This window comes from Dermochelys coriacea, chromosome 1, assembly GCF_009764565.3.
Source record: "Dermochelys coriacea isolate rDerCor1 chromosome 1, rDerCor1.pri.v4, whole genome shotgun sequence".
Taxonomy (NCBI): domain Eukaryota; kingdom Metazoa; phylum Chordata; order Testudines; family Dermochelyidae; genus Dermochelys; species Dermochelys coriacea.
Window position 1 is genome coordinate 296,901,480 of NC_050068.2, and position 17,806 is coordinate 296,919,285.

Here is a 17,806-nt window from a genome sequence, read left to right on the forward strand (position 1 = left end):
GCAGCAAGTCCTAATATCCAACTGATAGCTTGACAAAATATTACCAGGGTCAGAATAAATCCTTGGCACACACCTGAGGTTTTGTAAAAATGCAACAAAAGCCATGAACTAATATGGACTCTTGTACTGTGAAGAGTGAGTAAAAATCATCAACTTACATATTCAGTGTTGGGGTTGGAAAATGGTACTTTCTGTCTTCTGCAGGTTTAACGTTAATAGACCACAGTTAAAATATGCTTTGTGTATCTCGACCTCTGTAGAAAGGCAGTTCAGAGTGAGAAAAGGAGGGCACAAATATATTTTTTTGGGGAAAAATAATAAGCTGGCTGTCATACATCAATAAGAAAAAGTAGTGCCACTCTCCCATGGACAAGCATACACTATAACCCCAGTTATAGTGCAGACAGGCTCAACTTTACATATGTGAATGGTCTCATTGAACTCAATGGGAGTACTAATGTAGCTAAGGTGCACATGTGTAATTGTTTGTAGTACCAGGGACTATAAGGCATTGCCCACCAAAATATGCCTACCATTGCAAATGAAAAAGGATTATTGTCATTAACAGACTTTTTTTTTTTTAATTCCAGTTTGTGTTTTTGTAGTTGAGCCAGATTCTCAGCTGGTGCACACAGGTGTAGTTTTACTTAGGAGACTGGAACTACTCCAATATACAGCTTGTGAGGATCTGGCCCAATGTCTTTTACCCATTTAAGGATTTCAAATCCTCAACTGGCTTACCATTTACACGTGATTTGTGGGTACTGAAGTGACAGGAGAAAGCTAATATTTTGGAAAGTACTCTAAATAACACTGGTTTCTAACTTCTTGCAATCATTAGAACTAGGGGCTTAGAATTAGAGCTAAATAAAACCCTATATAATGTTTTTTCTTTTTAAAAGTCTGATTCTGTTGGTGGTGCCTGATTTTGATTTCCTCTTGCTTATGTGCTATTTGATAATGAATGTTGAAATTGAATATAGAATTAATTTGAGTAGTTTTTGCATAACTGAATTGTTAATCAAGATTGACAAAGCAAGTGTTTACCTTGTTTTCAGTTTTACAAGACTTCCTAAAATTAAATGGAAAACTACTCTCTGTTAAAGTAATGCTTACAATTTGCTTAAGGAACATTCAGTAGGGTTGTCTGCAGAATTTATGATCATGCCAATTACTCTTGTTGTTTCAGTTCAGGGGAGGGAGAGAAGAAAAGGAAGGAATTCAAATAGGGGAAAGAGAGAAGGGGTGAAGAGATAGGGATGGGGGATCAAAGTGCTAGTCAATTTCCTTTTGCATGCAGGCCAATGGGTAAAGTGCTTTGGAGAAATCATGACCTAGCCGCCACTTTTGATGTGCTACCCAATCTGTGCCTAAATCCAGCCTTTCTGATAGCTTCCCGATATATTGAATGCCTTCTCCCATGGGGAGAGGTCCCAACAGCCACCAACAATTGCACTTTCATTGGCTTCTAGGGGGCGTTTTCCTCCTAGACCACCTACTAAGGAAATAACCCGTATAGAAGATGCTGCATCCTCTCTCTATGGGTTGCTTATCCTTTGTGATCATTTTCATGTCTCTGTACCATCAGCTGAGACATGAGAATGAAGAAAACTTTTTCTTTTAAATAATTTAATGATGAGACATTATCATTATTTTATTTATCTTATACTTTCCCTTTAAAATAATAAAAAGTATACAAGTTTTTAAGCAGTCCTTTATTACTTTCACAACTCAATTGAACACTTACTCCTAATAGCTGCCTTAAACTGTTCCTATTGCTAATGAATTCTCGCATTGGAGGCTTCCTACCTGAAATGATGTGTTTGTGTGTTAAACAAGTGAGGAACTGATAAGATATGCTAGTGAGATGTGCATTATTGTTTTGCCTTTACACCACTTCTCCATCCACAAAATTCCCCAGAGAGGCTCTGTCAAGGTTCCTTCCCCACTCTGAACTCTAGAGTACAGATGTGGGGACCTGCATGAAAGACCCCCTAAGCTTATTCTTACCAGCTTAGGTTAAAAGCTTCCTCAAGGTACAAACTTTGCCTTGTCTTTGAACTCTATGCTGCCACCACCAAGCGTGTTAAACAAAGAACAGGGAAAGAGCCCACTTGGAGACGTCTTCTCCCCAAGCCCTACACCCCCTTTCCTGGGGAAGGCTTGATAAAAATCCTCACCAGTTTGCATAGGTGAACACAGACCCAAACTCTTGGATCTTAAGAACAATGAAAAAACAATCAGGTTCTTAAAAGAAGAATTTTAATTAAAGAAAAAGTAAAAGAATCACCTCTGTAAAATCAGGATGGTAAATACCTTACAGGGTAATCAGATTCAAAACATAGAGAATCCCTCTTGGCAAAACCTTAAGTTACAAAAAGACACACAAACAGGAATATACATTCCATTCAGCACTACCTATTTTACCAGCCATTTAACAAAAGGAAATCTAACACATTTCTAGCTAGATTGCTTACTAACTTTTTACAGGAGTTATGAAGAGCATTCCTGATCTGTTCCTGGCAAAAGCATCACACAGACAGACAGATCTTTTGTTCCCCGCAACTCCAGCTTTGAAAGTAACTTGTCTCCTCATTGGTCATTTTGGTCAGGTGCCAGTGAGGTTATCTTAGCTTCTTAACCTTTTACAGGTGAAAGGGTTTTGCCTCTAGCCAGGAGGGATTTTATAGCATTGTGGACAGAAAGGTGGTTACTCTTCCCTTTATATTTATGACTGGCTCCTTCTGCAATTCCCCTCAGCAATACCTGCTGCGAGTAGCTGGAATTGAAATAACCAGAAAATCCCCTGCAGCCAGTAGGTGTCAATCTCTGATCCAATACTCAGTGCCACTGCTGATAAAGTACAACCAAGTCAGCTATTTTTGAGGGTCTCCCCCATTAAAATGGCTAATTCCATCATGTGGGACTTAAGCATGCATGAAATAATATTAGTGTAATGATATCTCTATCAGTTGGTCTTGCTAGCTGTTGTATTATTCATGAGCCCTTGCATGTATACCAGAATGCAATAGTTATAAAATGGAATTAATTGTTTCTTTTCTCTTGGTAGCCTCTAACATTCTTCTTTGGTATTGGATTTCATTGTCTGAATGCTCAACTGTGAAAGTTGCTTTGAGGATTGGATGACCAAGGCAATGTATTTGGCAATTGACATTTTGATTTGATTAGCCATGCCCAAGCTTTCAAAATCCTCATTTTATAGGCCAAAAAAAAAATCCCAGTACTGTTTGAGCAAGTACAATATGGTATAATCTCCTAAAGGCAATCAGAGTCATGCATGCCTGTCAATATCCAATCTTTTGGATGAGGTTTTAAACTCACATTATAGTTGCCATGTGAATAATAGCAACCTAATGTTTTTACAGAGAAGATTATATCAAATGCTTTCTTCAAATTCTCTATATATAGATAGTGTTTTCTTCTGCAAAGGCAAAATGTATGAGCTAGTGCTGCCTTATCAACAGATATGAGGAGCATATATAATTTTGAGGTTTTATTATTTGTTGAATGCTGTCAGTATTCTTGGTGCTATACAAAACACAGAAGAGGATATGTTTCACTGAGCATTTTAATCATTACAGGCCACTCTTGCTCATGTTGAATGGCATTTGTTTGAGAGATCCCCAGTGGGACTAATTGTACAAGCATTGATTAGAGTAGGTTTTGTCATAACTTTTTTTTTTAAATGGGGCTTTCTGGCTAAAATAAAAATGTATACAGAAAACTTTTGATTAAAATTTTATTTACATATTTGGTAATGCAAAAAAACCAAAAGGCAAATTTTTTTTCCGTTAACTACTTTTGAATGGCATTTTTTTTCCTTTTTGTTTTTTTCATTGAGAACATAATTTTCAGGGGAAATTTTTAAAAAACAGAACATTTTTAAAATTTCCCCACTATCTAGTAACTGCTACTCTTTGTGAATAAAGGCTGTAGAATCAGGCTTTTAGGAAATGAACAAAGAGGATGAGTTAGTGTACTGTGATTTCTTACTGTGAATGGTTGCTAGATAAACAAAGTGTGCCACAATACATAATGCAAACATTTTCAAAAGCAAATAGTTCCCCTTTCCTGTTGCTGTGAACCTCTTACACATACCAGTCTTTTTGTATGAGGATATTGGAATAGTCTCTTGATGTGAACTGTCTCAATTTACCCAAGTTGACAGTTTGAAGTACCACTGCGTGTGTGAAGTGGTGGGAGGAATTCTTTTCAATCTCCCACTTCTGATAGTGTTGAATTCAGATAACACTATACCTGTTACTGCGGGTTACCATAGCACAACTATTGTTACTTCTCTTACAAGGCCTCACACCTTCACCGAAGGCTTCTTTGGAGGTTTTCACAAAAATTATTTCCCTTTGCTGGAGAGACAGGTATATTCCTGTTGGCTTTTCTTACTGTTGTGACGTGTCTCAATAAAATATGTTTTAACTGAAAGGGAGGCTATAAGTATTTACATGTTTCATGGCTTACTTTTATTTTTAAGATCTTTTTATCCTGTTTCAGTAGAGGCTTATTTGTTGACATAAATAAACTTTGCCATATTAGTGAGCTCTAACTTACTGTCCTTTCAACTCCAGTGTGCATATTTGTCTGTGGAATCTGTGGCACAGAGATACTGTGGTGGTTGATGCTATATAAGTACCATAGATAGACTCACTATATTGCTGGAATATGATCTGGCTCTGCCTCTGCCTCTTGCTGGCTATACTTCTATCTGATTAGTCAGGTACCTTTAGCCACTATTTTTCTGTCATTGATAGCCTGGATCTCTGTTTAACTACAGGCAGCCACACATTCACTGTACTTCATGTGATCTCCAAATTGGCTTCATACAATTACAAACTCTCTCAAACTCTCTATCCTGCTGCTAATGTAAAAGTTTCACTTCATCTGTCAGATCCATGTGTCTTCACTTTGCTGGTTCCAACAGTACATTCTAGGCTGCCAGCCCAGTTGACATTTCTGCAAGCATCAGCTTTACAGATAACAGTGTAACTCCTTTTTGGTTTGTGAAAGGTGACACAAAGAATACTTAGATGAGCCTTCAGTTTGGGGGTAAGAGGAATGGCTTAGGAGCCTTCGCTTAGGAACAGGTGGGCAAGATAAATTATAAAATTTCCCCATAGTAGGCAAGGACCATGAGAATATAAGAAACATTTGTGCAATGATATCTGTATTATTTTTAATGGATACATCATCAGTGTGACTAAACCGCCTATTAGCATTGTTAGATATGGCTCGCATTGCAGATACTTACAGGTGTTCATAAAAATACTCTAGACCAATCACTTTGCATTTTCAAAATAATGGAGACAGACTCTCCTATTTTGCAACTAATCAGAAGCAAGTTATAAATAGTATTTAATTTCTGATCCTTAGGAAATTCAAATCAGATTTTCTCTACTGAAGTTGCTGAAGCCTACTTCCACTGTTGTTCAACAATGATTAACTTTTTGGACTTCAATAGCTCAGACATAGGTGAGGTTTTTCGTAGGAGTGGGTGGATGAGATTCTGTGGCCTGCGCTGCGCAGGAGGTCGGACTAGATGATCAGAATGGTCCCTTCTGACCTTAGTATCTATGAAACTTGAAGAGCTAGCAGCAAATTTTCCATCTTGAAGTCTAGAATCACTTTAAGTTGTTGAAGGAGATGGCATAGAATAATAATGGAAAAAGTTCATTATTCACTAGCTACTCTGACAAAGCATCATATACTCAGGAAGTGAGCAAAGAAGAGCCTGTATGAAACACTGCCAGGGATAAATGAGAGAAGGAAGCACACATTAACTTAATAGTGACTTGTCATTAGACAGATAGAAATTCACAAAGGATGAAATGGAGCCCTGTGTAAATTCCCAGGGATAAAGGCCAGCACAAAGGGTAGGCACCACTTAAGTCCTCCAAATAGGGTTTAAATTGGACTTACGTAGGGCATAAACCTTGTGCAGGGTGACTGCACAGTGGTGAATGTCACCAAGAAGAGGCCAAAGAGGAAGTCATAAAATTAGCAGAGAAGAACCAGACAAAATTTTGTGGCAAACAGAAGATGTGGCAGGTAGGAAGATTCCAAGATTTAAAGTATATGTCAAAATTATTGAAATCTTTCTCAAATTTTCAAATCAGTTTTTTTGCTCATCAGCTGACTAGGATGATGATTCAATAAGATGGATGGAACAGTTCAGTGACATCCTGAATTGCCCTCTGTCACTTGGTGATAAGTTTGAAACAGAATTAGCTCAGGCACTACAAGGAGATGTACACAAGTACCTCACAGCAATAAGTAAGTGACCTGAATAGCAAAGATAGCAAGAGTTAGTTGGATTGCTTGTTCTGTCACCAAAGAACAGCGTGCTAAAAGGCACATGAAAGGATAGCATCATCTTGAGGCCAGTAAGAGGGAACAGGTATTATGGAGGACACATGATGGCTTGACAATGAGCTATCAATAACATACTGAATATAACCTGGTATGAGGTACAAACAGAAATGAAGGAATCCCTAATAGACTTCATAGAATCCCTGCTCTTCTGCCTTTCTAGAAAGCTGTGCTTGAAGTAGTTTTGTTTTAGGTAGGGATTGGGGAGGTTGGTGGGGAGAGGATGTGGTTAATGCTGTGAAATAGTGGGACAAATTAATCTGTGGTATAATTGTTCTGGGACTGAATAGCTATTGTATGTGTGGGATTCCATCTGTGATAGAATCCCACACAATGAAAGATGGAATCTCACACAGCCAATAGTTATCAAGTCTCAGAACAATCAGCCGTCAGGTAATTTACTGACTGTGATACAATAGTCCTTTGGAATAGGAGGAGTTAAGAAGATGAACTATGATATGGTCCAAAGAGTTACCAAAGACAAACTAATCATTCATCCCCTTCTGGGACGTGTTTAGCCAGGTAGAAGTTAAATCTTCACTGGACTTTGCAGTTACAGAATTATAGTCCAGATGTTCATGTTCTTGGACTTCTTAAGCTAAATAGAAATACAAAGTCCCCATCATCATGGGACATTTACAAGCTTGTGACATCTGCTGGCAGGAGGAAGAAAAAACAAGCTGTGATGCAGAACTGACAAGGAAATAGGGTCCAAGTGCCTTCTGAGGAAAGTGGGAGTGGGAAGTCTGGCACCATCACATTTTTCTGAGTGTGAACAGTGCTCACCTAAGGGGACAAGCCTTTGGGGTTTCATGAAGTATGATGACAAACTGGCAAGAATTTACCCTGTTGGGTCACTCCTGACACACCCAGAATGCTGCTTCTTTTGGTCTCCTGGGTGGCCAGCCAAAGGAAAGAGAGAGAGGACTAATAGGAGGAAGAAAGGGAAGGAGATGGAAGCTTTTGTGGAGGGAGTGGGAGAGACTATTCACTGGCAAATTGGCATAGTAGCCAATGTCTCTGATATCAGCCTTGACAAAGTGGCACTGAGACAGTGGAACTGGTACCTCTGAAGTGCATGTAAGTTGTTGCTGTTGAAGCCCTGTTGGCTGGATTATCTTGGATGAGAGAAACAGGAATCTAGGTGCTGGTGCTCTGCACAAGAACTTCCTCACCTTCTTCTTCCTCAGGTGTATGTTCTCATTGAAGGGAAATGTCCAAATATTGTGGAACCTTTTTGTGCCTCAACATTTCATGTGACAACTCACCAGGCACCCCCAATTACCAAAGAACCTTGAAGGCCCAACATTTCATCCAACGAACCCCATCTCTCTGCACAGAATCCCTCAGATGCTGTTTAACTAGCAGGGGGAAGGAGAATGTTAACCACAATGTCCCCTTTTTCTTAATTTTCCCCTTATTCCCCAAATTCCCTCTTTTCTCTCTTGTGGGCCATTAAGTGGGAGGAAAGGGAATATAACAAGCTCTACAGGCTTTCTTTCAACTCTAGACATAAGAATGGCCATAGTGGATCAGACCAATGGTCTATCTAGCCCAGTATCTGACGCCAGTATCAGATGCTTCAGAGGGAGTGAACAGAACAGATAATTTATCGAGTGATCCATCCTGTGTCATGCAGTACCAGCTTCTAGCAATCAAAGGTTTACATGAGTCCATGAAATATCCTCGTACCTTTTGTGTTTTTCCCAGTATGGGAAATGGAGGAAACAAATGCTACAACCACATTTTTTTAGTATTCAGCAGGTTTCAAAGGAAATCTACAATATTTGTTCATTTTGAATGTAGTGAGTGAGACGTTAGATATGCAGCCCCCACTGACTTCAATGGGAGAAATTTTTTGCAGCTAACTCCTTGGGTACGGTGCTGAAAATGAACCTCCTACATACTCTGAATATGAACATTAGGCTTTGAGCATATGTCTTCGGTATGTTTCTTTGACAGTGATTGTCATTCAGACATGTGATGGCTCAGTAAGCGTGCAGTTTTTTGCAATTATATGTTATATCAAATTATTATCCTAAAATAAATATTCCCTGGGCTATTATTAACACAAAAGAAAATGTTAGAAATTGATGTGATTAATTTTCAATTCCATATTATCTTTAACACTGAAGATCATATTTCTTAGTATGAAAGTTAAATTAAAAATGTATAATCAATACAAATGGACACATACATTAAACAGCCTTCAGCAGATTTTAACAGATATTACATATTTTTTAAAATTAATCCTGACATTTCTTTGGAAACTTCTTATGTATTTCTAATTAGTTCTTTGACATTTCTAACTGCTGTATTTCAACAGAAAAGAAAGTACATAAAAACAGTTATTTTAAGTTGGTAATGCAACAAAAGAAGTTTAAATGATGAGATTTCAATTTTCACTCTTCCGTGATGAAGTGCATTCATCTGCAAATAAACATTTAGAAAGTCTTTACAATGACATTATTTTAATAATTTTCTAATTTACATTAATGCACTTATACATACAAAGGGCAGTCACCTTTTCTTTAGTATATTTCACATATCCTTGTGTTAGATGGATCAGTAACACAATTATGAAATTTCTTATAAATGTATGTTAATCCAACATCAAGCTTGAGGTTTTATATCACAAAAGTGAGTAGATTTACATGTGGATGTTGTGGGGTGACCAGATGACAAGAACAAAATATCAGGTCATGTGGGGGGACAGCCACAGGCTCTCCCCCGACCAGAGCCAGCTCTAGGTTTTTGCTGCCTGAAGCTCCAAAAAAAAAAAAGCCAGAGTGCTGCCAAAGCAAAATATCGGGACAAATGGCATCCCGACCATACATCGGTTGGGACGCAGGACAAACAACTATGTATTGGGACAGTCCCGATTTTATTGGGACATCTGGTCATCCTAGGATGTTGTGAGCTCAATCCTGTTTCTGTTGGAATAGTCAAAATCCTGTGGGATGAAATCCTGGCCCTGCTGAAGCCTATGGGAGTTTTGCTATTGACTTCAGTGGGGCCAGAATTTCACCCTCTGACTTTGGAAGGCTTAGAGCAGGTCCTTTAATATGATATGTATATAATATGTAAAAATAAAATAATTATAATTTAGATTATATAGCGCCAAAAATGCGATATAGTGCTTATGGTTTACACACTCTAGACCTGTTTAATGGACTGCTACAATTGTGTGTGCTTATTTCTGAGTTGCCTTTGAGGGATTGTTCTTAGACAACACCTGTGTGTAGAAGTGGGCAAAATGGTGTTTTGTTTTGCTTTTAAACTGTTTAAGTATTTGCATGGAACACACACCACAGAAGAGAGAAATTATTTGGGGTTGTAAGGAATCTAAATATCTGTGGGATGGGGTGGCATTAAGAAAAGGAAAATTTAAGATGAAAAGCAAAGAAACTACCTCACAGTAAAATCTATTAGGGGAGATTATTCCACTAACAAATGCTGGAAGCACCCTCAAGCAAGTCATTTAAAGAGGACTGGACAAAGCATTGTAAAATATTCTGTATGTAACAATTCTGCACTGTCAGAGATGGATTAGATGATTTAAGGCCTAATTCAGAACCCACTGAAGCTTATGGGAAACTTACTATTGATTTCAGTGGGCTTTGGATCAGGCCCCTAAATGGCTTTCTTACATCTTATTCTAATATGCCCTGGTTATTTTAAAAAAATAAATCAATAATTAGAAGGATTTGAATCAGGCTAATCGGAGGACTCTAGCAGACATACCACATAAATATATGGAACACCACTGGGATACTAGCACAATCACTGGGATCACAAGGAGCACTCTGTTCATTCACATGCTGTGTCCTGTGTTACTAGCACTTAATAAGGCATTCATGATGCTGATCTTGCCTCCTTCGTACATAAATATGTAAGATGGGTAGACTTGTATTTAATTAGAATGAATCTCTTAGCCATTAGGAAAGCTCTCAGTATCCCCCTCCCTTTCTCTCAACTAATCATCAATTAACCTATGAGTAAATAAGCAAAAAAAAAATGGATTTCATCCCATAATACTATTAACTATTATTTTTGCCATCTAGTTATGGTGTTCCACAAATCTGTAAGTTTAGAACAGTCCTATAAATATGTATTGTGCACCATTACCCATCTTAAACCTAGTCCTCGGTGAATGTAAAAAGGCTTGATTCACTTTGGAAAAGCATCTGCGTGTTTGCAACATATACAAAGTTAACTGAGATAAATATATCTTCTGAAGGGACCCCTCAACCTGACACCCTTGATCCATTCCTGCCTTCTTATTTTCCTATAGCAGAAGCAACAGCGTTCTCTCTGGAAATGCACTTTGCCCTCCACCCATCTATAGGTGTCTTCATTGGGAATCCACAGCCTTCCTCCTACTGTCAGGAGTCACTACAGGGCAGCCCCCATCTCCATGAGGCTCTGCATCTATCCTTTGCACTGTTTGTGGGGGAGGTTTTGTACCTTCACTAAGATTGCAGTTGATACTCTACTGCCTTCCTTCTTGTACTAGCAACAGGCAGCAGTACAGGGCTCTCTGCTATTCCTTTTGAATTTTGCAACTTCCTTGTTAAAGATACACCCCCTCCCCCCAAATTTGCATCACTCCCAAGATTTGGGGGACCTTCTTGGAAGTTCCACTCAGCAGCAGCAGATTTAGATCATGCCACGAGTAGGAGGTGAGTTGTGAGACTTAACCAATTGGTTTGGGTCAAGTTTTGTGTGAATGTTAGGACTGGTTTTTATTTTCATCAATCTTTTGCCTTACCCTACTTACAAAGCCAAGTAAGACTTGGGTTCATTTTGATTGCATACTGACTGGCATGCCTTGCAGAGTCTTACTAGTTAAGGTACCCAGTTTACAAAGGAGCCCTTAAAGGACTGCATTTGGTATTTGTAGGCAAATTTCACTTGGATAAATGCAGCCCGTACTTTAACAAGTGAAAGTAAAATTTTAGAAATTAAATTAAAATAAAAGTTGTTTTAGTCTGCTTTCCCATGTTCCCTCCCCTCACCAACATACACATATAAAGTTGGTTAGTAATTTTCCAAAAATATAAATACAAATTTTGCAAAAATGTTTATAGTCTGATAGTGAAAAGAGTAAAGGAAAAACTAAACACTATAATGATGATAATAATAATATAATAAATAATAATAAAAACAACAAGGAGTACTTGTGGCACCATAGAGACTAAAAAATTTGTTTGGGCATAAGTTTTTGTGGGCTAAAGGCTACCACTCTGAAACCAGTAATAATAATGGTAGTGAAATGGAAAATAATGTATTTTTAGATTTGCCCATAAATTGTAAACTCAATTTAAATGGGATAGATAATTCCATCTGTAAATGAATTCTAAGGCAACTGATTTAAATCATCTGTGATATCTGGAATTGTTGTTTTTGCATCAATGATTAGTAAATTAGACCTTTCTCATTTAATCTAGAATTTTGAAGCCTTTATCTATTCCTGTCTGACTATTGTTGTTTAAGTTCTGACAGTGGCCTAAGCAACACAGATATATCAGATTTTCTGCTTCTGGAATTTGTACTATTCAATCTTTATACTTTTCCACATAATAATTGCAGTAGCTATCTCCTTTTAAAAGGAAAAAAATTGTGTGAAAATATTTTACGTAAAATTTTAAATGCTAAAAATATAGTCAGTGAGCAAACTGGTATAAACCTGTTTCAGTGTGATGCAGTAAACCTCACAATATATGGCTGGCATATATCCATACTATTTGAGAATTGTAGGCCGGATCCTGCTTGGAGTGCAAGTAACTCATGTGCAATGAAGATATGCTCTTAAATTATAAAGTATAATTTAAAGATAAAACTTAATAATGAGAATAATTGAGGTACTAGAACTGAACTTTTAAATACCTACCTGGAGTAGTTAAACATCAAAGCACTATGATAACATATAACATATTCAACTTCAGTGATTACCCATCATGCAGTAGCATCCCCATCCTCAGGAAACTGACTTTCCATCCACCTTTTCCACTGCTATCATATCATCCTTCAGATGTGCACTTTAGACTGCCTACCTTGATTTGCCTTCCGCTAAATCTCCTCTGGCCTGGTTTCCACCTTCTACACTTGGCTGAAACTGCTCCTACTATGGTCATCAGTGATTTGTTCCTAGTCAAGACTGGCAGCCTCTATTTTGTCCTGTGTTCTCTCGCAAGCTTCCCATGCTCTGTTTTTCCTTGACACCTTCTCCTCCCTTAGCTTTTGAGGCCTTCTCCTCTCTTGGCTCTCCTCTTCAGTTCTTTTTTGCTCTTGTCCAAACTCCTGTGTCCTGGAATGGAATATACTTGTTGTTGAATTGATCACTTAATTTTGAAATATGCTTAGCTTTAAGAAAATAAGCCAATTTTATAGCCAGAGTACTGAAAACTTTCTTACCCAAATTATTGTTTTGTTTTATCCTAAAGCGGTGTGCGTATTTGAAGGCAGAACCTACTTCGAAGGACAGAGAGAAACTGTGTATTCAAATTCAGGGGACTGTGTTCTTTTTGAGTGCAAGGTAAGAACACCATTGATGGGACACTTTTTTTTTCTTTCAATAAATCTGTTTAAAATGTCAGATAAGGTCCTGATGAATAAAAATGTGTACGTATCTTCTGTGAAAAGTGACTTTTTAAAAGGGCATCAACGGGTTTCCAGGCTTACTGTGTCCAGCTGATTTCCACGTCAAATTTTACAAATCAAATTTTTTTTTCTAATTGCCAACCCTGAAAATTCAACCTGGGATCTCTCAGTTCTTTTCTTATACATTATCATCAATAATAAATATCCTGCAGGCCACATTATGATCTCTTTTATATCTGTGCAGCCCTATTTTCTCCAGATTATGTGCTCAGCTGCGAGGGGGTTACACAAATGTAAATGAGAGCAGAATTTGGCCCACAGGACATTTCTTGCTGGCAATGATGTATGAGAAGGAAAGAATGCCACTTGACTGTCAAATCTCAGGTTGTGTTTGGAGGGTTGGCAGTTTGGTAATCTATCATTCTACTTGTAAATGGAGCATGGTGGATATTGAGTCAGACACACTAAACATTGAGCCTTACAATATTATTTTAACCCAGTCACTTTTCAGAGCATAAATGCAATTTAAGGGCAAAATGCTACAGTGTGCTTCTACATGTGGAAAGTGCACAGAGAGATATCGAGGTGGAATGCTACTCTGCTTCCCTTGATGTGGAGCTTGCTATCAGCTAGAGAAATGCATGCTTCAATATGGAGCTGAAGAATTGGGTATGCATTTCTAGTGGGGGATAGAGGGGCAAGACCTGTCTGCTTATTGTAATGTTGTCTCAGAGTGCAACTGCCGTATGCAAGAGAATATACATTCCACAAAGTCTGAGTTGGAAGAAACTGTGCTGTCAAACAAAATGGGAGCAAAGGCTCTCCCAACTCCAGCCCCTTAAAGTTGTGGATGTCAGGTAAATGTGGCAGATAATACTCCAGCCTCAGTGCCAGGGCTGGTGCTTCCCCTGAATCTAGTAGATCTCTTTCCAATAGAGGGGGAAAGATGCATCTGTCCTTGGACCTCGCTGTCTCCTCCTCCAGTCGATATTGTGCCAGAGCTGCTTTCTGAGCGACTTTCTTGTAGCTTTATGAACTGGTGATTATAATTTGTCAATAAATCTATTTCAGAAATTAGGTCTATAGATCAAGGAATACATGCTGATGGCCTTAGTCATTTGTGAGTAGTACCTTATCTCACTACTAGTTACATTGAAATCAAGGGGCTGGGGGAGGGTGCAAAATCAGCTATTTGAGAAATAAGGTCTGAAGTAATTCTGGATATACAGCTTAATCCGCCCTACACTTTTAAGGGCTGTGAATTGCTATTTTCAGCACAATCCATATTGGTGATCAGTCTGTATACGAATAACAGTCATCAAAGTCTGCATGGTGCTGCCTTATATTTTTGCAATTAGAAATTATGAGGGCACATTAGTGAACATAGTGAGCCAGAACACCCGGCTTGACTCTACCTGCCTATTGGTAGTGGGTACATATTTGCCACCTTATTTGTCTCTCACTGTGCTCCTAGAAATGTTTTATGGCAACTTTGGTGATAAAAATTCTGAATCTCAAGCACTGAAATACTTATTGCTTCCAAGAAAGCAACACTAGGAATGACATTTCAGAGCAACAAATCTGCATACTGTCAGATGTGTAGATAAAAGGAGTACCCATAGGCAGATGCTATTTTATTACCTACATATTTCTACATATAATAGAATCTAGTTAAAGACCTCCACTCAAGAGAGCGACTTGAGAGTTATGGCATAGGTCATGATTTCTTGCTTGTAGGCCAGTGTTGATGTTATCAGGGCAGTTTAGGGAATTTCTTCTTCTGGATTTTGTTGTGCATAAACATGGAAAATCGCTTTTCTTTTTTTTCTTGGTTGCTGCAGTTAAGCATATTTTCCCATTCAAATCTGAAAAAAACAAAGAAACTCTGCAACATTTCAGTCATGTTTAGCAATAGACCACATTGTTATAATGGCCAATCTTTAGCACGCGCACTTACATAAATGTGTTCACTTTTAGGTAGTTTTTGAGTGTTTTGTATGACATACAGTATAGTTCAAGCTCTAGTTTAGTTTGTTACAGGTTCAGGTTTCATTTTGGTTGTGTGCCATGGAGTCTGGGAAGTTAAGACTGGTTTTGTTTGGTTTTTTTTTGGTCTCATCCTCATCTTTTTCCTGGGACAATAATTTTAAATGAAACACCAACTATATAATAATGGTATATGCAAAGTGTTAGGCACTTTCCACACACAGAGCTTTATATGCTAAGAAAAATTCTGAATTTCAAAAGACTCTGGTGCTTTTCGGGAAGGTGTTGTGCTGCTGTGGTTTGTACCTTTGTGTCTCCAAGACTACATCATTGCAATGCACTCTACTTGGGGCCATTTGGAAACTAAAGCTGCAGTACAGTGTAGCAGCCTGCTCGTTAAACTGGGTATCTTACTATGAGCATATTACATTTATTCCCTCTGATCTCCACTGGCTGCTTGTGGATATACAGGTGGGGTTTAACATACTGGTTTTGACCTCTGAAGTGCTAAATGGCCTGGCACCAATGTACTTGAGAAACACTCTCTCCTCATGAGATACCACTGCCTCTCCCTTGGCCATACAGCCACAGTTGAGATCAGACAGGTTACTCAGACTAGAGATCCCTTAAGGTAAAAGAAAGGAAGCTGCTAGCATGGCATTATTTGTGCAGTCCCCCTAGCTTTGATCCCCTGCAGTCCGTAGGAGAACTAATTTGTTGACCTTCTAGGCATGATTTCTGGAGAAGCTTTTGAGGACTGTGTGTGGGAAGCTGTGTGTGGATAATTTTGGGGAAGGATGAGGAATGTTTCCTTATTTTTCATTTACTAAACAGGTGTGGTTTCTGCTATATAGTGGAGGTGTCTGCTGGTTTTGTTAAGTTTAGTTATGATTTCAGATTGTCAAAGGTACCTGGAGTTTGAGATAGGCACTCTTTTGCTGTCTGTCTGTTATAAATCTAAATGCATAAATAAAATAAAGGCATTATTCATCTGCATTTGTTATCACCAGTAATGAATAATTACCTTAATTTAATAGGACCACAAAATGCAGCGCACTACCAAATTGGACTGCCCAACCTTGAACTGCCCAGATTCTCAACAAATCTCCTTGTCTCACAGTTGCTGCAAAGTTTGTAAAGGTAAGAAAGTAGCAGGATCTGCCTGTGCTCAGTGTAATGTGCAGTATTTATCATTTATAATTTTTTATAATTTTGGAGTAAAACATCTTTTTTGTCACTGGAGATGCTGTAAAACTGAATAGATAATGTACACATCAAGGAGTCTGAAAACTGTCTGAATCAGGTGTAATAATGTAAATTTTGCTGAATGGGGCTGGCAGCATTCATGTATTTCATACAAAAGAGAAATCCTAAGGGATTATACATGATTGATATCACCATTTTAAAGTGCTTCATTTATGCATGTGCGCACGCACACACACAGGCATCTCTAAAGCCCCTTCTGCAGTGGATATGTGCTTTGCAGATTTATAGAAAATTAGAGTAAATTTGTATCATTTCCCCCTCTTAGCACTTTTAGATTGCCTTCTGAATATAGAATCAAAAGCTTTGGGATTTATAGTGTACTGTACTTCTCAAATTTTTACACATAGGCCAAACAGATGGAATGTGCCTGGACTTTCAGTGCAAGGATAGAGATGTAAGGAACTGCCAAGGGCTCTGTGCCGTACTGTTATAATACTGGGTAATATTTGTACCCTCCCAGCTGTGAGCAGCTGCATCTTCAAAGCAGAAGGTCTGTTCCTATTTCTCCAATAGTTAAACTGTGATAAACTGAGTTCTGGCAGGAAACAAGCCATCACACTCTTTGGCTTGGCTTAGATATACATTGATTTGGGGAATACTGGAGACATGCAAGTCGTCCGCTACACAGACACAAATGATATGATTAATGACATCCAGAAGAGAGAGAAGACTAAAACGGAAGAAAAGAACTTAACAGAAGTGTGTGAAGGTCTTGAGCTCTATCAGAGTCAAAAGGGATTTTTTTTTCCTGGTAAGAACTTACAGTGAAATCTTAAAAACAAACAAAAAAAAACTTCACTCACTGAGCTCAATAAATCTAATAGTTGGCAGCTGTAGTGCTTGTTTCTGAACACTTTCATCCTGAATGAATCATCCTAGCCTTGTCTCTCATGAACTATGGATCTTATTCTTAAAATCATACTTTGATACAGTATTAATCTGCAGCACATGTTCTCCTATATTGCTTTGTAGTTTGTGGAGATCTATTGATCAGTGGAAAATTGTACACTTACTATTCTGTAATGCTAAGGTTCTGATACAAATTGATAAAAGCCAGGAAATAAAAAACTAAAGGCTGACACTTTGTCCTTATTTCAGACTTCTGTGAGGAAGAAAAAAAATAGGACAAAGGATGGCCTTTGCCTTTTGTCAGCTATACGGCCAAATACTGGTCTTCATGTGCACAGCACTCCATCAGCATCAATGAGAGTTGTGAGATGTGCCGAGAGCAACAAATGGCCCTTAATGTTGTTTAAAATGTAAGGATTTTTGCTCCTGAGTCTCCTGTTTCACATAATAGCAGTGTGGTAGTTTTAAAAAAATAAAAATGAATGGGAAGTTGAGAAATGCATGTACGCTACTGCAACAAACCATGCCATGGAGGATATTATTTTAGTACTTTAAAAGAAGTGTGCCTCAGTTACCATGGTAGGGACATGAAGTTAATGTCATGATCATATCAGCAGTTCAAAATTCTCTCTGCCTGTACAGTTGATCCTGGTCTGCCTGGTTCTTACGCCTTCAGACTTATGCATGCAGAGACACTCCC

At 38.3% G+C, this 17,806-nt stretch overlaps 1 protein-coding gene across 2 annotated transcripts in view; it reads left to right on the top strand.

Moving 5' to 3' along the window:
* Positions 1–17,806, top strand: part of NELL2 (neural EGFL like 2) — a 240,447-nt gene that overhangs the window by 86,050 nt on the left and 136,591 nt on the right. For both annotated transcript variants that reach the window (XM_038381970.2, XM_038381978.2), the window contains exons 10-11: positions 12,849–12,940; positions 16,029–16,131. In XM_038381970.2, the coding sequence (XP_038237898.1) occupies positions 12,849–12,940; positions 16,029–16,131 (195 nt within the window). The remainder of the gene's footprint in view (positions 1–12,848; positions 12,941–16,028; positions 16,132–17,806) is intronic.